The sequence below is a fragment of the Tamandua tetradactyla genome, chromosome 4 (genome assembly GCF_023851605.1).
Source record: "Tamandua tetradactyla isolate mTamTet1 chromosome 4, mTamTet1.pri, whole genome shotgun sequence".
NCBI lineage: Eukaryota > Metazoa > Chordata > Mammalia > Pilosa > Myrmecophagidae > Tamandua > Tamandua tetradactyla.
In genome coordinates this window covers 36,358,145-36,379,911 of record NC_135330.1, presented here as the reverse complement: position 1 = coordinate 36,379,911, position 21,767 = coordinate 36,358,145, and the positions used below count along the sequence as shown (strand labels likewise).

Sequence of the window (21,767 nt, the reverse complement as noted above, 5' to 3'; positions counted from 1 at the left end):
GAAGCGTGGAAAGACGCTGGGCAGGTCTCACTTCCTAGACTCTATTTCTTTGCTTTGCTCTTTGGAGTTTGTCTGCTGATGTTTGCGGGAGAAATGAGTACAGTCTTTCTGAGCCTGGATGCTCAGGGGTGGGCACATATTACTCTTTAATTGTCACCAGGGGAAGAGGCTAACTAGAGATTCTCATCCATAGAACTTTAGGAGATGGTGATCTAAAATAATAAACATATAATGCTTAACTAAGAGAAGGGAGCAATGACCTTGCTAAAATGCCCAGATCCTCTGAATTTACAAAGGCCCGCATTCCTCAGACCTGTCCCCTCATCACGTTACCACATCCACCCACCCACCCACCCCACCTCCAGACAAGCCCACACCCTTCAATTACTCCTCAGATCAACAGAGCAGAGCACAGGTATCCATATGGCCCTGTTATTTTACAAATACAAATTTCTATGCAAAGAAAATCCAAAGTTAGCAGAAAAGAGAGGCAGTTCCCTTCATTTTTTAGACCCACTCCCTAATTTCTTTTGAGTCTTTTGCCTGGCTTCGAAGCCAGGTAGCACATCTTAGTTCTCGATTCATATCCATACCTGTATCCAGATCCAGGAAGGAAAATGTTCTCACGGATCCCAGGGTCAGGTGAGCTCTGACAAGCTCATTCGACAAATTTCCAATGGCTCCTCCCTGTGTCCCTCCAACCATTTTCACAGTTCATGGAGTCCCACCCTGATTCCCTTCTTCGACAGAACAAAGACAGAGACCTTAAATAGCCAAGAAAGATGAGCAGCATCTTTAGTTAGCTAGAAGGCTGGCAACCCCTAAAAAGAAAAACTGCCCAGAGCTCAAGCTGGGACTCTAGAAGGAATCATTTCGTTTACCATCAACAAGGCTAAGCTGAAAATTTTGACTACCGATTTTGTACAAACACAAATTCAGTGCATTTGTTTCAGGCTGTTGATGGTTTTGAATATCTGATCTGCCTTTATCAAGTTACTTAAACTTGCTGGGAAATTTTTGCATTACTATAGCTCCTGAAGATGTTTTTTCTGGGTTATAAATTTCAATGTGTCCTTAGGGACAGGGGAGGTGTAAAACTGGCATTAGAAACACAGAAGAAAGACAGGTTCTTTGCAGAGATTTCAAATTTTATTTTCCAAAATGTAAACAAAATAATTTGACAAGAAAAAGTAAAAGAAACTCATGAAAAGACCATCTAGTTGCAGTGGTTAGAGCATGGGCTCTGGGTCCAGGCCTCCATCACTCACCTTCTGCATGATCTCAGGAAAATTCACTAACCTCTCCACACCTTGACTCCCACCACCACTACCTACCAGGCCCACAGTAGAAAACAATACCTATCACCAGTGGATTCTCATAAGGAATAAAGGCAATAATCCATGGGAAGTACTGAGTGCATAATCTGGCACGTAGTAAATGTTCAATAAATGGTAGATACTTATTAACTGTACCAACATTAACACTGGTATTAATACCTAACATTTTCAAAGGGCTTTCGCACATGTTGGCTGATGCTAGCTGTACATCAGCCTTGTAAGGTATGCAAAGCAGGGAGATTTGAGTTCCACCTCACACCTGAAGACACAGAGGCTCAAAGAGGTCACTACATCAATGAAAAGCCACATACCATTACATGGCAGTGCTCAGGTTAGAAACCTGGTAAGAGTTAGGAGAAGGATAGAATTCTTAGAAGGAAAACACTTTGCTGCAGAAGTTTAATGTTGGTTCATTCAGAATTAACTAGGTACTAATAATTAAGATTTTTTTCACTTCTTACTATATCGCAGACACTGGTCTATGCATTTTACTGGATTATCTCAAATGGCCTTCACAACAATCCTATAAGATACATCCTATAGGTAAAATTACTATTTCTATTTGATGTTTGAGGAATCCAAGGCATAGAAAGTTTAAATAGCAAACTCAAGGCACTCAGCTAGGAAGCGATAGAGCTGAACTGGGATTTGGATCCAGGAGCCCTGTTTTCAACTATTGCATTCTCATGCTTCCAAGTGGGAGCTGGTAAACCTTTCTGAACTCTAAGACAAAGCTTTCATCAGCTGGGCATTGATCAGACTAGACAACATCTACTATCCCTTCAACTCTTGAGCTTCTAAGGTTGGATGTATCTATTGTCTACAGAAGAAATAAAATACTAAGTAAGTCTATGGAAATGATATAAAAAGTGGGCTTTGGGTATCATTTCCATAGAAAGCTACATCCTAGCCTAAAATAGACATGAAATAGTAATAAAAATGTGTATTGGTTTCAGCAAAACATGTATCAAGGAGATCTCACACAATAATCTTGTACACAAAATACAGAGATGTCAGCTGGCTAAAGCAGAGCTCAGAGGATGTGAGAAAGCCTGCACAGTCAATGGACGCTGACGAATACACTGATGATAAGCAGAAGGGAGGTCCCTGATTCTAATGATATTTTTATCAATTACTTAAATGAAAGCCCAAAGCACTTGTTTATCAAATCTGCAGATGATGTAGAGCTCAGCAGGAGAGCTTGTTCATTACACAGCAGAGTTCAGAGACAGTGTGTAAGGGAAATCACTGAAACTTTAGAGTGGGACCACCTGGGCTCAAGTTCACTGGTGGTGACTTTGGACAAGTGACTCATCGTCTTTACCTTCAGTTTCCCCATGTTTAAAATATGAATAATAACACTTATCTCATTGGACTGTTGTTTTGTTTAAATGTAGAGAGCCTGACTTTTAGGTACTCAACAAATGTTAGTTCCCTTTCCCTGTTCAAAAACGATCTCCACAGGATGGACTGATGGACCTAATGCAAGGAAATAAAGTGTTTCTGAAATTGACACAGAGTCCTGAATTTAAATTCAAAAATTAAATTGAATGAGAACAAAATGAAGGAAAACTAATTCTTTTATCAATTCATGTTTAAAAGATCCAGAGTTTTTAGCTGACTACAATCTCAATCTCAATTCAAGTCAGAAATAAAATGCCATGTTTTACCAAAAAAAAAAAAAAAAACCTAACAAAGTTATGTTAAGTGGCAAAACAGATGAGTACTGTCCTATGTTCTGTTAATTCAAAAGCTAATAAATAATGATCCCTCCCCTTACAGAGATTAATTTAAACCAATATCAAAGTTATGTGGTAACTTTTATCACAACAAATAAATGAAGGGCCATAAGGGAGCTCAGAGGAAGGAGATGGCTTCCCCCTATAGAGGGAAATCAAGGAAGGCTTCACAGGGGACCTGGGCTCAGGACAAAATCTTAGATCTGGAAGGGCAGTGGAGAGAGAGAAGATATTCCAGGCAGAGGGAGCTTCTAGCAGTGCAAAGGTGTGAAGGCCAGGTAAAAGAGTTCACCTTCAGGATTAGCAAGGCTGCTGAAATAGCTGGGAGGTATTTTTGGTGTTTGAGGTGGACTGGGGAGATATTGTGAGGGGTTCATGAGAGCCCGCATACTAGGCTAAGGAAACCTTGCCCAATTACAAAGCTAGTAAATACAGAATCCAAAGAGGAACTTAGATTTTCTGACTCATTATCTGTCCTTTCTAACTGTGCTGTCCTGTACCGTAATCACTAGCCACAGGTGGCTATTTCAATTTGAATTAATTAGAATTAAAATTCAGTTACACTAGCCATATGTCAAGTACTCAAGAGCCCCATGAGGCTGGTGGCTACCGTGCTGGACAGTGCAGATAAAAAACCCAGGCATCATTGCACAATGTTCTATTCAACAGTGCTATTCAATGCCATAGGATCACTAGTGGACAAGAAGTAGATTTGTTCTGTATTCCTTTTCAGGGATACAGAAATGGGAAAAATAAGTGAAAGCTATAAGGAGGGATACTCAACCTCCCGTTCCCTAAGTTTTCTAATAAAAGAGCACCCTGTTACTGGAATGCTCAAGCTTAGTAATGAGATGTCAGGGCGACATAGAAAGAGTTCCTATAATCGAGTCAATGGTCTTTGATAAGCATGTTTGCTCTCTCTCTGGCACAACACTCTCACTGAGGCACTAGCCCAAATGCATCTGTGTAGCTCCTTCACAAAGGTTCTGGTCATACTTGTATATAAAGGATATGATGTATTGCTGGGAATCACTATTCTGATAGCCCACCATCCCAATGTCCCAGAATGTGGGTATTCCTAGGTGCTTTAAAATTACCACCCATGGATTATACTGAAATTGAATGCAAAATTGCACACATATTTCTTCAGGTGAGAGGGAGCCACAGTATCATTCAGATTTCAATAGAATTTGTAATTCCAATATAGAAAGCAAATAAACACCATACCAAAGGGACCGATATTCCATAAACAGTCTTCTAGATTGCCACTGACCCTTAGGCATCTAAGGGCTATCATTCTGCAAGTAAACGGTTTTAGAGTTAAACGTTCCATGACCCTGATCAAGAAGAAAGGAAATGAAAGTATACAAGTGCACAGAAACAAACCCAAGGGACAAAAGTTGTATAACTCAGAACAGGTTGGGGATGTTATCATCTGACAACCTCTTGCTGAGATGCATATTGAAAACCCTCTTGGACATCTTGGTAGCTCATTTTCAATGTTAGCTTATAGAAACAAGCACATCCAGTTAATATACTACCAACCTACCAGCTGGAGAGCTTGTGCAGCAAGTCCCAAGTCTGTTAAATTATCAATCCATAAATAATAATAATAATATCTTTGTTCTGATGATATAAAAATTGTACCAAGATCCACCTGCAGGTCCTACTGTATTTCTAGAGATGAGGACTGATTTCTAAAACAATTCAGCAATTTCCCTCTTATCTGGTGTAACTGGAGAAGAGCACTTTGGTTAGTCAAAAAAAAAAAAGTGATTTAGAGTTACTTTATATTAAAAATATGGATTTTAATTTGCAAAAAAATACAATAAAATGCACGCACATAGGCGGTGCAATGGTGGTTTACTGGCAGAATTCTCACCTGACATGCTGGAGACCCGGGTTCGATTCCTGGAGCCTGCCCAGGCCAAAAAAAATGCACACACCATTCAAACTAAGTTGAACATAATGTAATATAGCGCAACGAATGCTTCATCGGCAATGTTCAGAAAGCACTCCAGCATTTGGTGGTGCCTACAGGCCATCCTTAAAAAATTTCAATTGTCACTATACCGTAGATCTCTGGAAGTCAATTAATAAAGAGTTCTGTATAATAAAATGCCAGATAACAGCTGTCCTTTTTTCACAGTGGGGAAGACCATTTTGTGTAATATGGAGTAATCCTTGACAAAACTTGGAGCAATCCTTGGCAAAACTGTGAAGTAGGTATAGCATGTCTTTTACAACCTCCCAATTCCCATGCAAGGACCCTTCAATCCTCTCCCAGCCATCTGGTGCCCTTGTGGCAGCCCCAGCCCACCCACCCACAAGGGCTACAACTTATCCTGGTCAGTGCAACACTTGGCACATCACAGTCACCTCACTGACATTCACCGTTAAATCAAAAGTAACTGATTAATTAAATCATCCAACGAATATTTACTGAATGCTCATCACGTGCCAGCACTCTATCAGGTACTGGAATTTAATGTGGCATGTCCTATGGCCATTCTCTGTAGAGCCTGCTCTCAACCATAAAGCTAGAAAGAATAAGATCAAGTAACCCTAAAGTGATAATGTCTTATGTTAAGTTAATCTATCCCCATTCCCAAGATTGTATGCTTTTTTTTTTCCTTTGGCATGTGCTAGCACTGGGAATTGAACCCGGGTCTCTGGCATGGCAGGCTAAGGTTCTGCCGCTGAGACACCATTATACTGCCTTGTATGCATTTTGATACGGAAGTCTCGCTGCCTCACCATCTAAACTCAGAGAATACATTTTTTGCTAGCAGGGCTTCACAATGGTAGATGAGAGTGGGATTAAGGATGGGAGATTCTCAGCAATCTGAGACTGGCCTTCTCGAGAGGCACTGTCAGGCAGACAGCAACACAATGTACAAAGGAGGTTCTCCAGGGATGATTTCCAGACCAACACCATCAGGACCTGTGACAAATGCAAATTCTCATTTGATTCAGACTTACAGAATCAAAAACTTAGGATCTGGTAGCGGCAAGCTGTACTTCCACAAGACCTTCAGATGATTCTGAAACATGCTAAAGTTTGAGAACCAATGGGATGAATCAGGGAGAGTACATATGTATGATTTCTACACAAAGAGACTGAGGAATTAGCCTTGATGCTGATGAAAATCACCTGCTGAAAAGAAAAGTAGCTGACAGAACAGTAGCAAGAGTTCCCAAAAGCACACAGCTGGAAACTGTCAGGACATTAGTGAGTAGACTGTTGAAAATCCATTTCATGCTTTTTGACTCCAACCAGCCCCATGAGACAATGGTGTGGAAATTGAGAAACAGGCACAGAAAGTGCAAAAAACTGTAAACCTACCGCTAAGGTAAAGGTTTAGAAATACTTGTGGGAACTAATTTTCCCTCCTTGCATTGGTTTTCAGAGCTTCTTCTCTGGGTCCAGAGGCTACTCATGATATCTGGCGCATCTCAGAAATGGAAATGAAACTAGCCTTCCATCTCTAACAAGCCTCTGGCCAGGACTGGCCACAGAAAAGAAGAAACCTGTTAATATACCGTCTAGCTATATCCTTTCTATCCGTCCTCTAAAGGGGAGGATGAAAATAAGGAGGAAAGTCTACATGGGAAATAAAAATACCCCCAGTTTTAATGACATAAGCCTTTGGCAAACTAAAGACACACATCTGAAAGATGGGGACACCGAAAGGGAAAAAAAATGCAGCCTCAAAATTATGCAGAGATGCAATGGTGAGTCTATATATTTGTCATCTGAAATCAACCACCCACAGGCAAAAAAGACCACGCTCGGCACAGGTGCTCTCTCAGAAGCCCCTCACGTGGCTGGACCACAAGGAGCTTGTGGCTGAAGCCTACTCAGGAGTTACATTCCCAACTCTGTCTTACGGCTTAGGGGATGAACCGCCACTTTAAAAATAGATCTATTTTAGGCCTTTAAAAAAAAATCTGCAATGGGCTAAGAGTGGAACTGTTTAGTCCTACAAATTTGGAGCTCAAAAATGCAGTACAAAAAGAAGCTGCAACAAACTACCCCTGCTCTGCCAGGGGGATGGAGGTGGGGTAACTGACAAGTTTTAAAGTTTTTCAGTGCTGTCCTCCTTAACACGGTTGGTTCCTTTGCCATTCTTGAGAACATGCTTTCTAGTTGTTCCTTCCTCTCCAAAGATAGCGGCACCAGGACCCATCAGGATTTATAAAGAAGACTGGTCAAAGACACAGGGAATGGGAAAATAAATAAATACACTTGGAGTACTCAGTGAGAAAAATACACATTGACACCTCCCTTAAATAGGCTTAACATTCAAGAGACCACGAAGTTAGAGGAACCTGAAAACTTTGTGCTGTACTTTCTGTCCTTAATTAAGAGTGATGCTGGAAACACGATGGGTGAGCCCACGCATGAGTCCTCTCTGTGTAGGTTTAGAATGCTTTGGAAGAGAAACACTGATACAAGTCCTTGACATTTTTATCCATGTTTGAAAGGGACTGCTTTAGAAGCCACATGGTGTTTGTGTGGGGAGGGGAGTAGATATACACTAATTTCAGTGCCTCCCCACAAACGATGAGATTATCCCCTGCCTACAAGCACACCCCCCACCCCGCCCACCCTGCCACCAAGATTCCCTATGTGAATTCACGCCGAAATCTGAGAAGCCAGCTTCTTAGTTCAGTGGCTTAGCATTTTATCAACATGAAGACCCAAGATGATGAGAGAATTCAGAGTGAGAAGTACTTAGGCATATAAATATCCCCAAGTAACCAAGATCCTTAACTAAAATTGGGTAGTAGCTGCATATTTCTGGGGCATCCAAATGTAAGAGGGCTGGGCAGGAGGCAGTCATAAAAAGCAACAAAAGGCATGTCAAAAAGAGGGATTTTCCCCCACCTCCTTTTTCTTATGTTACAGTCCCACAGAAGACAATATAGGATTTGGAGAAAAAGTTTATTTCTAAAGGTGGCCCTCTGCAAAAGGCCCAGCTCATATCTAAATGGAAGACAGGCTCCTTTTCTGAAAATCCTAAGAAAAACCCACACATACAATGAATTATTCACAAAGGCTGGACCTAAAAACGAAAAAGGGAGAAATATAGAAAGATGAAAAGAGGGGCAGAGGATTCAGCAGACAGAAAGTGAAGAAAAGGCCCAGTGTCTCCTTCCATCAAATAAAAGGCTATCAATTACAGTCACATTCAGGTTCCCTCTTTCATGTCTTTACGATCAGTGATAAACAAAATCAGATCAGCAGAGTGCCTCTGATGGGCTGGATCGCATTGTCCAGCTTTGGGGAACTGCAGCTTCTCAGGCAGACGCATGGCTGACATGGGGAGGCAACTGATCTGCTAATCAACGGATTAAATCAAAGGGTTGCAGTAGTTCTGATAGCATAGCAAATTCTGACCTAAGTTTATTTTCACTAAGAACATGAAGGTCAAAAGAAACCAGATGTTCCTATAGAAGGGGGTGGGGAAGAGCAGCAGAAATTGAATACACCAACAGCTAAAAAGAGATAAGCAATGTCAGTGAAGCTAATAATCCCAGAGCCTAGATCTTTCAGAAGAGGAAGAAGAAAAAAAGACCTGTTCTCATTATTTTCCTCCCCCTCCTTTAATTCATAGCATGCACTGTGCCTATTGCAGGGACAGCAAGTAGAGGAAAGTAGAGAAATAATGAAATGCAAACCAACAGACAAAACTATCACATCCAAGATATTTTTGTCTCCATCCTCAAATCATTTCATTTCTGTCAAACTCCTTCATTCTAACTTGCTTTCCAGGCTGTATTCCAATTACAACTGGCCCCCACAAAAAGTCACCGCCTGGGTTCCTGGAGAAAACATTACCCACACCTCATTTAATGGGCAAAGCTGATAAGCAATTCAGAAACTGTCCGGGGAGCCCTAGAAAACAAAGACCTTTATCCTGCAGCCTTCATGCAAGTCGCTATCTGCTTCCACTGCCTGTATCAGTCCTTAGGTAGACAAAGGATAGAAAGTCTTTCTGCATCATCTGATCACTGAATACAATTACAGACTATATCCCTATTAGCAGGCACCTTCTGCCCTAATCAAGACACCCTGGCTGGGGATTCACTTAGAATTACATCAAACCTGAAATTCTTACCAGGGCTACAGTTTCTGCAAGGTGCTGTCTATTTATAGGCAACCAAAAGAGGAGAAAAGTATATGCCAAAATGGGAGATGTAGGAACGAAAGATTTCAGTAATAATGACCAAAATACTCCAAAATAAATGGATAATTTTCAGTGGGAAAATCACCACCATAAAGCACATAATCTGTGACCCATCGTCAGAGTGCTTTGGGTTTACAATGAAATTCTCTACAACAAGAAATCATGGATGAATATCCATAGGTTCATTATGATGAGATTGGCCATCTCAGTGCCTGCAAACACATTTGTCTTTCTACTTTTTAAGCCATGTTTATTTCCACATAAAATGTGTCTCCCTGCTGAGAATGATCCATACCAAGTGGATGGGAAAATTCTCATACTGCCCATCTATGGCACAAAGTTTTCAAGTCAGACACAACATCTTTTACCCTCACCCCCTGACCTGGAAAAATGCATTCAAGTACAGAGCAGCTCATAAACCATGAGGGAGACCCTGTAAGTCTGCAAGGTAAGTGGTCCTGGGCACAGAAGAGTTGGAGCTGGTAGGCAGATGGCATAGAGAACGTGGGATGACATGGAGGCAGCCAATTGCCCAAGAAGAGAACCTTTTGTTAGCTATATTAGATGAGCAAGAACTGAAAAAGAGGAATCATATAAAACACAGTATCACATTTTAAATCAGATTAGCATTTTCAAAAAGGTTATGGCATGCACTGCATAAGAGAATGCCATCAAAAATAAAATTATCTTTCTATGCAGATGTAGCTTCCAAGAAAATAGAAACACATTCAGTTTCTCATCATCTTTCATGCCCAGTTGGAGTTGTCTTTTGATTCCAGGACAATCTGATTAAAGACAAGTAATATGCAGCATTAAGAAACCACTAACAGCACACAAAAGTGCACATTATCTTTCTAGTCCAGTGACTTTCTCCAGCTGATAAAAGATGTGTAAATCTCAAAAGGTGATTTGTACAAGTAATCAAAACCCTCAAGCATGTAGCATATGCATTATGTCAGTACCTAAGCAGTCTTGACATGTTTTCTGGACAACCATCCTTCTTTGGAAATATGGCCGTAATAAAGAAAAGAAATTCTTAAGCAATGCTTCCCAAACTTTAATGTGCATACGAACTACCTGGGAACTTGTTAAAATGCAGATTCTGATTCAGTAGGTTTAAAGCGGGGGCCCAGCTTTCTGCATTTTTAACAAGTTCCCAGGTGACACAGATGTTCAGGCTTGCTCTCTCGGAAAGCCAAGAATCTAGAACATTTCATCTTGAAATAAAATCCCTCCTTTCAAATACGCTGAAATTTCTGAAGGAGTCTATTAGTAATATTAACTGGTGTTTACTGAGTAACTAGGCACTGTACTAGGTATTTTACATATATTCATTCATTTAATTCAATAACTCATTATCACCCTCATTTTATAGATAAAAGAAACCGAGGTACAAAATAGTCAAGCATCTTGTGAAGGTAGCAGAGCTTATAACTGAAGGAACTGGGATTTGAACCCAAAGTGCTTAACTCCGAAGCCTTATGGTAACCATGACTCATACTGATTTCCAATAAGATAAAACAAGATATTTTCAGGAGCTGGATATTTAGAAAGGTGAGATTAGGAACTTAAATGCAGTATTGAAGAAACTGCAGAACCCACAAAAGCAAAATGTTTCCACATGGTCTCCACATGAGAGAATTTATTAGTTAGCTACACTGTAAAGCCAAGGAGTTTTCTCTGAAGACCTCAGCAGATGTTCTCTGAATATTGTTACAACAGCCTGCAAGCTATAGAACCACTGAGAAACTTCCAACTATCAGGATGGAAGAAATCATTGGGACAGGGCATATGGCCAAGACACGAAGCTGAACTCAACTCCCTCCAGCGTCTCTCCTTTAGCTCTCTGTTCTGTTTTGCCCCAAGACTCCGAGAAGGAGGAGTAAGACCCACAACCGCACCTAGCACTCGCAATGCCTGGTGAAAAGGCGGAGTCTTTACAGCGGAAGAGAAAACGTGAAGAGAGGCGTCCGCGTGGTGTGGGAAACGTGCTTCACTTCCCAGCCCGCGACACTGAGCCCAGGCGCCGGAAGTACCCCAGGTGCTGAACCCAGGTGATTGGAGAGTTTCGGTGGCGCTGTCCGAGGGGGCAGCGAATGGCTGCCGGCACACTTTGCCATCTGCGGGGCACCTGGACGGCTTTGTCTACAGCCAGGAAACGGCAGGGCGCCTGAGTAAATACGCCCGAGAGAGGAGCACAGCAAGGCAGCACCTGATGTGCGTGGGGTTGGGGGGTTGAATTTAGAGAATTGTAGAAAGCGGGGGGCGGGGATGAGGGGGGAGGCAGGTGGGGGTGCTGTGTGGGGGACGCTGGGAAAATCAGTAGAGACCAGCCTGGAGGAGAGTTTGCCGCCGCAGCACGGAACACAATGAGATCTGTCCGCTTTGTGCAGCGCACCGGCAGGCGTGACTGCAGGGACCGGACTCCCCCACCCCCACCCGCCACATCCCCACCCGCAAGTCCCCACCCTAGACTCGTTCAACCCAGGCACTGTATGGCCTAGGGATCACTCTGCGGGAATGCGGGGGAGGGATGTGCAGGGAGGAGGAGAGGGAGAAACCCAACCAGGGGTGATTGTGGGAGGATGCTACCAGCAGTGGAAAGAATATCTGCTTAGAGATGCTCCTCCGTTTCTAATGAGGGGTGCTGCCTAGAAGCACCACGCGCCAGCCAATCGCCGTGCTGGTGAAGCAGGGAACTAGGGAGGACGGGAGGGGGGCGGATAAGGCCACCGTTCCCTAACGCTTGGGGGTTAGGGAAATGTCCAGGCCCTGGGGAAGGGAGCCGGGTGCCTAACTGATACTAGAGACACGATGCAGTTCCAGCTGTCTCAGTGCTGCACACCTGGAGGGTGGGCGCGGGGGAGGAGGGAGACTAAGAGGGAAGGGGAGGAGCCTCCTTTGCAGGTGCATACTTCTCAAGAAATCTCCCTCCACAAGCATCAAAGTCCCGGGTCTCCAAGAATACCCCGATATTTAACACCATGCCACTGGCTTGCCTCCTACTAATCACCCTCACCAGCCACCACCCCTGATTCCTAAAGATCTTGCCAGACATCCAAATTCTCATGAAGAACAAGGCAGTGACATACTTAACAGCAGCCTGCATTTGATGCATTTGGTTAAACCTGCAAAGAAGCTCCTTGCAGTCTATTTCACCCTGATACTGCCACTTTTGCAGACACCTCTACCAGCCCTTTGTGGAAGGCAGGTCCTTTGGGGCTAGGCAAAGACGGATGGCTTGCACACCTCTGCTCTCAGCTGATGAATTCAGGTCCAGCAGATCTGCCTGGATCCTGGGTACTGGCAGAGCACTTGGCTGGATCAAACATTAAGTGGTGGGAGTACTCAGCCTAGGACTAAGGAAAGGATGGGCCCTGAGAAGCTGGGGGGTTTTGTTTGTTTGTTTGGCTGAGAACTCCAACTTTGAACTGTTGGGGGCTATGGCTTTAGAGATCACAAATCCTGAAAGATATTCACTCCACTTTCAATGGAACTTAAACTTCGTCCCCAGAGTTAACGGGGTCCCTAGCCAAAAGCCTGCTTTATGCATTTGTCTGTTTGCATACAGAGTTTTGGCCCAGAGCTCTTGGAGCTTCTGAACTGATAAACCCCTCATGGAGCCTCGACTTCCCCACAAGCAGGCAGTGCAGGAGTCTCCCCAACTGGGGGTGGTGGGGTGACTTAAAGGAAGGAAAAAGGAGAAATGATAATGAAAGAAATATGTGAGATTAGGGACAATCCAATCTATGCAGACTGCAGCTTGTGAAGGAACTGGAGGCCTGGAAATCAGACAAAGCCCAGCCCAGAAAGGGGCAGATACAGCAACACCACACGCCCAGGAGCACTAGAGATTTCCACATAGGAAAAATCAAAAGCCAAAAGTCTTACCTTGAATACCACTAGTGCTCAAAACGGTCTCTACCGCACCGGGCTCGCCCCTTACAAGCACCAAACTCACCCCTTAGAATCAACAAAGTAAACAGGACACTTCAGAAAAAATGGGGGGAATTGGCATCAGCAAGGTGGCGGGGGACAAATCCCACACTAGCCTCCCACCCCTCACCAGAAGAAATGCAAAGGGGGAGAGGGGCGTTATGGTGGGCAAGAAAGGATATGGCCAATCGATGAGCTTCTTGGCGTATTTCCTGACAATATTCTCTTCTCCGAAGATGAAGAGGGATCTGTTGACGGTGAAACAGTTCTGTCGGACGGGAATGGGGTTGTACAAAGCCATAGTCCGCGCCCTCTGCGCTTTCGACTGCTTGTAGGCGGCCGCTGGCCCCGAAGCCGGCACTGGTGTTCCTTGCCGGTTCCTGCTCTGGTCGGAGTCTCCATCGCCCGACCCCGGCCTGCCGACCACCGCCTCCCCGAAGCGAGCCATCCTGAAGTTCAAACAGACAGAAGACACACAGAGGTGATCGCGGCCGAACACTGGCGCACAGCAACAAGCAGAAAAGACACACGGAGACTCAGAGCCGCATCCAGACCGGCACCCGGACCACCGTCTCCTGGGAGCCCGACGAGCCCTTCGGAGAGGCGGCAGCAGCAGCCCCGCGGCTCTGAACTCTTGAATCTAAATACAACCTCTGCGAAGCTCCATTCCTCGGGAAGGAAAAAAAGGGGGAGGGGAGAAGGGCTTGGGGTGCTCAGTTTCTGGAGGCAATTTTTTTTTTTTCAAAATGCCAGTGTGTGGTGGCGTTCAGGGACTGGAGAGGAGAGGGGTGGAGTAGGCTGCTCTTCAAACATAGCTCCTCTTCTGGCAGACGCACCACCTAGCTCAGGGAGAGAGGCAGGCACCGGCCCGCTAGGTAACAGTTTGGTGATTTATTGGTTGGGGGAAGGGCGTGGAGAGGGAGGAAAAAAATTAAAAGAACTTTTTGTAAAAAAGATGAGAAAGGGATCACGCTGACATGCTTTGCAACGCCAGTCCCTCTAAGCCCATCTAAGAAATTCCACAGCCAAGACTTGGGTCCTTAAATCTGCCAACAGACGCATCCAAAGGTTGGAGAGAGGGAGGGGGAGAGCGGTATTGAGGTTCCTGCGTAAACCGCAACGCCCAAAATATCAAAAGAAGAAGTCGTTCCAACGCGAAAGGGGCAAACGTATTAAAAGCTTCCTGCGCTTGGGATCGAAGTTAAGCAGCATCCAGAGAGCAGCGAAGTCCGAGAGCCAGCGCCCGCCGGGAGCGCTCGCCGCCGCCGCCTTCCCGGATCAGCATGCAACAGCGATCCGCGGCTGCGCCAGCGAGAGGGCGGGAGAGAGCGAGCAGGCGGGCAGGCGGGCCCCGCGAGCACCGGCGACCAGAGGAACAGGTTGCAGTCAACCTCAGCGGTAGCTTGACATAGGAGTTGTCCAAGGACTGAACTTCCTCACTAATGACTCTGGCTTCCTCTTCCCTGACAGCCCCCTCCAAGGAGTAGAGAAAAAGACAAGACAGAAGAGAGGAGAAGGCCAGGAGAAAGGAGAGCGAGAGGGAGCAGAAGCGGAACGAGGCGCGCACTGAAGCTCCGGGAGAGGCGGGGGAAGGGCAGGCGGGGAGGGGGCGGGGATGGAGCCGGAAGGACACCCCCCCCACCCCCCGGCCAGCCGTGGCTGGAGGTTGCTGGGATTTAATGCTGGCGTGGCTTATTTATGTATTTAGCCAAAGGGTAGCGGGCCACCTCTGCAAAGGCCCGGGAAGAGTCGTCTTTCCACAACTCAGGCCGGAGAAGCAGGTGCAGTTGGCAACGCCGCAGGCGGGGTCGCTGCGAGAGAGCAGGGGCAGGGCGGAGGGCGCACACGCACGCGCGCACGCATGGCGCCTTCCGTCCGGCTTGTGATGTTCCTCGCGGGGTGCCCGTTGCTGTCACGGGCCCACCGCCGTCTTATCGGGGAATTGGGGCCTGTGCGCTGTGCGCGCCACAGCCGTGCCACAGCCGTGTCGCCGCTCCGCCGCACCTCCCTGGCTCCGCGAACGCTGCCGAGGGATTTCCGCGGGAAAGGCAGCACCCTCTTCCACTTCCCAACCAGGCAGCCTGGAGGACCCATGGAGAGACTAGGACCTCTGGGCGCTCCATGTTCTGGTGCCGGTGCCGGCTGCTGGCAATAGCTTCTTCCCTCAGTCTCCAAACTGGGGTGATCTGGGGCAGCCTCCTGGGTCTGGTTCTAGCAGAGCCCTGCACCTCCTCTTCTGGGAGGATAGGCCTGATAGAGAAACCCCAGATTGTGAGTTTTTGGCTAAAACCACTCTCCTCGAAATCTTTACAATAGGTGGGATCCTCCCGCCAGCCTCTCTTACCCCCAAATCAGCTCCACTGACTTCCTTAAACAGCCCTTCGTTATTGAAGAAAAATGCAGAACTGGTCCACGAGCTGTTGAAGTGGAAAAGGCAGACTCCAAGCCCCAGAGAAAAAGCTCCCATATTTAGCAACCAAGCTCTTCCCCACAGGTGACACTGATTTAAGCTGAGGACAAGGACTAGTTGTCCCTTACCATGTCCACACTAGCTGGGGCACACCCTCCTCTGCTTTTTCCTGTCTTGGTCTCAACATAAGAGTCCAAATCCTCTCCACCTAAGCAATGGAGGGGAAGTAGGCGAGGAAAGGGCTGGAAAGGGAAGCAAGAAAACTGACCAAAGCTCAGAGGATGGAAAACATGGATGAGTGTGTGTGATTAATTGGTGAAAAGTGAGGTGATGTCTGGGTGAGAGGCATGTGTATTCCCATGTGTATATGCCTGTGTGAGCAAGGCCAAGTGAGCACTGATACCCATCTACTGTGCGTCTATGAGAAGGTATGTGAATGTGTGTGTGAATGAAAATTCTCAGGGTACTGGAAATCCAAAGGGATGATCTCAACATGTCCACCCCCAGCAGGCACTGCTGCCCTTGGGGATAGTGTATTGGCCTTCTGATTAGGTGAAACCCACTTCAGGCCAAATTACTATTCAAAGTGACTCAGCTCTAATTGGTATTTTGATTTCACATGACTGCCTTACTCTGTCCTCCACCTACCCTAATTGGAGGGTCCTCTTCTGTCTGAACACCTAGTCAGAAGTTAAAAGGGGAGGTGGTGCTATCAACCATGAAATCTAATCAGCTTGCTAGTCACTTAGAACCAATCACAAGCACTGTGTCAGTAATCCTGTGTGCCTGTTTGAAAGTATTATGTACCCTAGAAAAGCCATGTTTTAATTCAATCCTGTGAGGGCAGGCGTTTCTTTTAATCCTAATTCAGTACTGTAGGTTGGAATCTTTTGACTAGATTATCTCCACAGAGTTAGGAGTTGTGACAGCAAATTATGGGTGTGACCTTGATTAGATGGAAATATGACTCCACCCATTCCAGGTGGATCTTGATTAGTATACTGGAATCCTTTAAAAGAGAAAACATTTTGGAGAGAAGTTTCAGAGCTGACGGAAATGACAGAAGCTTCAGAGCCAAGAGAGCGAGCCGAACAGAAACTTCAGAGAACAGAGACACAGATGTTTGGAGATGCCTGGAGCCCAGCAGACAGCAGCATGAAATGTTAAGCAAGCCAGAACCTGGAGAGAGCCAAGGGAAACCAAGAGACGAAAGCCCACCCCAGAGAAGCTAAGTGAGGAACCCCCACAGGAACAGAAGCTGAACGCAACGGAGCCCAGGAGCAGGGGACCAGCAGATGCGAGCACATGACTTCCCAGCCAACAGAGGTGTTCTGTATCCATTGACCTTCCTTGACTTAAGGTATCTTTCTCTGGATGCCTTAATTTAGACATTTTTTGTAGGCTTAGAACTAAAAACTGTAACTTATTAAATTCCTCTTTTTAAAGCCATTCCAGTACTCTTATATCACATTCCAGCAGCTAACTAGACCCTGTAACTACATAGGATTAGAAAAGGCTTTCAGAAATCATCATGCTTATGTCCCTGTCTTCAAGCAGGACCATAATACATGGCAGAAAATTCATTCAAATCATTCATTTGGTATATATTTTTGAGCACCTTCCATGTGCCAAGCACTGCTTTAGGCACTGAGAATACAATAATGAACAAAATAGATGTCTGACAAAAATAAGTATCCGCTTCTTAGATTAAATTAGATTCTATCAATTCACTGGCTAGAATGCTTCATGGACCTCTGATTTGTCTCCTCTTGATGTCACTCATTCAGTAGAGAGCCAGTATGAATTCCCTTTCCTCTTTCTACAATATCCTGTGTTTTCTCTTGCAGCTGTAATTCTTTAGAGACCTAGATTCTCCCAGACAGGATATTATACATGGAAATGTGAGGACACACAGGGGTTGGAGCCTCCTGAGGAGAAAGGGATCACGAAGGCAAAGTTTGGGAATTTTGTAGAGTACACTGGGTTGTATAGCACCTATGTAGGGGAGTTGGGGGCTAGGAATTTTTTGAAGATGCAGCCCAAAGGGACAGAGACAACGGTGGCACATGTGTGGCTTTGGAAATGAACTTGGCCTAAGGGCAACAGGTAAGCCGATATGCTCACATCCCACCCTCTTTGAGATCTATAAATTTATTAACCAGTTTCCTACTTTCCAATCCCACCATTCTCCAGGCCCCCAAGAGGACTATAATTTTAATGGTTGATTAATATATATGTTTAATGGTTTTCAGTTTACACAGACCTGACAGCTGACCCTCATTCCAAACCTCTGAGGTCAGCCTGGCTACACGTGTATGATGATCACCTGATTTAGCAGAGAAAGCAGCAGAGTTTCAGAAACATTAGTTTGCCCACATCTGCTAAGAGGCTTGGACTTCTAGCAGATCTTCTGATTTCCAGTTTATGACTCTTCCTAATACCCATGTGCCCTCAGGAAAGGAATAGTTCCAAATTGTTCGTGGTCAAGAGAAAAAACTAATCAGTCACTCTCAGCCTGTGGAAATGCTATGTTTACCATCCTCAAATTGAATTTAGTCAGTAGCCAAACACACCTGGCACTATGCTGGGACAGTGATTAACAGGTAACACGTCTACTACTCTTGAGATTTAGAGGAATCCTTAGAAAAAGTCCAAGACAGGTCTTTGTCATAATGCTCTCCGTAAGGGGATTTGGTGGACATTCTTCTTAATGTCTCTAATTCCACTGCCTTCTTCAGAACCCACAAACGGTGATGTGAAAAATCAGAAACTGATCACAACTCTGATTAGAAAACAGTTTGAAGACCATCCGCAGTTCCCTTTCCAGCCCTGCAGGAACTGGTGAAGTAGCTGTATTTTGCTATTGTCAGAGCACCATCTACTGGTTACTTCTTACATCGCTATGTGCGCAGATACCTGGCAGCCCAGGGCCCCACACATCAGTGACTAGATGTTCTAAAAGAGGTGACCTCTTATCACCGGCCCTCTTCCCCACTGGGATTTTGTTGAGGACCAAGCCCCAAATTTCACGACAATGCAACCAGCCTGTCTCGCTGGAAATTGCACACATGCGCGCACACACACAGAGAAGTTAAGATGGGGCATCCAAATGCTCCAGTGTTTTTATGCGAGGAGTATCCTACAAACTACTGAGACAGGAATCCAAATGGAGCTGAGAAAACAAGGAAAAAACAACTTTCCTAGACTGTCAACCCCATGCGGACAGTTAAATGTCAAGGCCTTCATCCTATAGCCCCTCTATTCCAGCCTACCATCCAAGGTACAAGCAGAAGTAGGAGTGGAGGGGGGAAAGGGGGGCGGGGGAAGGGGGAAGGGAGAAGACTAATAGTCCCCCTAACCTCCTCTGGAAAGTGAAGGAAAAAAGGTAACTATATTACCTCCAGTCCAGGCAGACCAAGTGAGTTTTGTTGAGACAGACAAACATGCATGGCAAGGTTATAAGAAGCACTTAACCTATTACCCTTACATTGATTTATCAGGCTCTGGTCCATCTTCATAGGATATATTAATCACTGAGGAGTCTGCAAATCTGTGCCTCATTCAAAAGGTATGTGCCCCTCCCACCAGCCCCGCTGCTCCAACTCTCCCTCCCCTGCTAGTTATGCTCAGATGGTTTATGCCTAAGTCATCAGAGCCCCTTTTGTTCTATTTTTTCCCCCGTTGAACTTTTCCAAGAAATAGACTCTTATGCAAAACAGTGCTCTAAAGAACATAATGCAGAGAGGATTTGGGAGTGGGTTCTTAAGAAAAAAGTTGGCAGGAGACCATGTGCAAATGCCTAGCAGAGCAGACGAGCATTATGGCAATGCAGACATCTCAGGAATCTGGTGGTTTCCACAATACCTTGCAGCTCTTACTCGGGTGAAAACGCAACTCCACATCCTTATATAATGTCCATCCCTAGAACCAGCATCTCTTAAACCTATGCTTGAGAAACAAGAAACGCCACAGCTCCAACACCCTATCAGCTCACTATAGAACCACACATTTTGCTAAGTGTTTTTAAAACCATTCATTTATGACAACTCAACATTTCCTAGGTACCAACTGTGGCAGTGTTATATCCCATCACATCTTCACTGCAGTACTGTGACTTGTCCCAGGGCATAGAGCTAGGAAATAGCAGAGTCAGATCTCCTGACAGCAAGGCTGGCATTTTTTACTACATGGGGCCACTACTAGCTTAATGGATGTCAAAATATTATCCTTGCTTAAGTATCAGGTTGTAGGCATGATCCCAAGGGCCTTGGAGAAGTAAGACATGACCTTGACCCAGAGAGTCTCCCAGAGGGTTAAATTTCTAGAAGTGCATAATACCCTAGCCCAAAGGGCTATTACAAAGATTAAATTAGTTATCATTATCAAATCCTTAGGACAATACCTGGCATACAGTAAATGCTACTTAAGTGTTTGTTAAATACATTTCCATTTTCATAGCCATGAGCACAGTAACACACAGCAAACATTGCACATTCAGTGGCCTTCAGTTTCTGAAAGCAGATTTAGAAGGGCAGCCCAGGGATGGCTTTGAAGTGTGGGGGTGGACAGAGAATCACAGAAGTGCACATGCCTGAGACTTGGTCAGAAAGAGGAATGGGGAAGGAAAGAGGATGGAAGGAAAGACATTAGCAGACTGAGAGGTGGTTTTTGCTTATATAAGAATTCATAAAGGCATTTAGCAAATACTTATTAAGCCCTTTCTATGTGCCACACATTGTTCTCAGGGATTCTGGAGCTCAAAGATAAATTAGACACAGTCTCAGCCTTTAAGAGTTTGCAGCTTAAAAGAGAAGGGAAAACATACTCATGAAGGGCTTAAATACAAGGCAGAATGTGGAGTGCACCACAAGAGAGCATACTGGGAAAACAGAGACAGGAGACAGCCCCCCACTGGAGGAAGCAGGGAAAGGGAAGACTCAGTGAGGACTCACGAAAGAGACACTCACGAAAGAGACACCGTTGGAGCTGGGCCTTGGAAAATGGGGAGGGCTTTATGTGTTCTTCCCTTTATAATTCAGCAGCTGGGTATCATTTGCTTCAAAAAGTGTCTATAAAATTATTCTTTGCAGGTGGAGTCTTGCTATACAACTCCCTATGCAGTTTTTCTACACAACCTTGCCTCCCTTGCGAGGCAGCTTCCCGAAACAGTCCTATCTATCCAGGGATTGGACAGGCTGCCTATTCAAATGGTCAAGGCCCCAAATCACACCTGACCTGACCTGACCTGGGATGACTTCAGGGCCCACCTCAGCAGGAGCGCAGGCAGGGGGTCTGCTTCTGTGGATCCCATCCAAATGACTCCCCACCTAACAGGAGCAGCAGCAGCTCTGTGACAGGGCAATTCCATAGAAAAATCTACATTCCTTTTCCTTTGTAAAGCCAACCAGGAACACACATATTTCGCCTCCTTTCAGTGAGACTGCATGAATCAGACCCTCTCCTGAGGGCAGTTTGGAGAAAGCCTGGAGCAGTCCTGGAGGCATGGAGAAGCAGCGTGAAGCACCAATGCCTAGGATGTGAAGAGTAGGCAAGATGCGTGGGATTAATTAATCTGTCACCGTTTTTATTTTCTTTCAAGATATCTATGATCAACTACATATATCATCCAGATATTCAATGTATCTAATACCACCTCAATTTCTTTTCTATTAGAGGAGGTCACTCTTAATCCTGGAGAACAGCCAAATATTATATTCTAACAGACATTAATTTAACCCTTATTCGGAAACTCAGTGTGTGGGGTTCAAAGGTTAGCCCATGACAGCAGAGGATCCTTGCCTCCATCACTGTCCATCTCACTCCCCACTCATGGGGTCCAACCTTGCTACCCAGCTAAGGCAAAGCATGGCAGGACAATTTCCCAAAGTGAGCGGAGGGCGCTCCACTGTAAGGGTGAGAACAATTGACAGAAGCACCCCACCCATCTGCCCACCCCACCCCCCTTGGCCTCTTAACTCATAAAACAAAACACAGCCCACACATGGCAAAGCTTGCTCAGCCTGGGGTGGGCTCAGGCTGATTCATTCATTCAGCAAACACAAAATGAACATCTTTCACATGTCAGGCATGTGTCAGGCGCTGGGGTGAAGGAGGCAGTACCTAGGATGGGAAGGTGCCCAGCTTGTATTCT

General features: G+C 45.2%; 1 protein-coding gene across 1 annotated transcript in view; it reads right to left on the bottom strand.

Annotated features, from left to right (window-relative positions):
* Window positions 1-21,767, bottom strand: part of CACNA1E (calcium voltage-gated channel subunit alpha1 E) — a 422,025-nt gene that overhangs the window by 325,053 nt on the left and 75,205 nt on the right. The window contains exon 2 of the mRNA XM_077157177.1: window positions 13,389-13,655. Within this exon, the coding sequence (XP_077013292.1) occupies window positions 13,389-13,655 (267 nt within the window). The remainder of the gene's footprint in view (window positions 1-13,388; window positions 13,656-21,767) is intronic.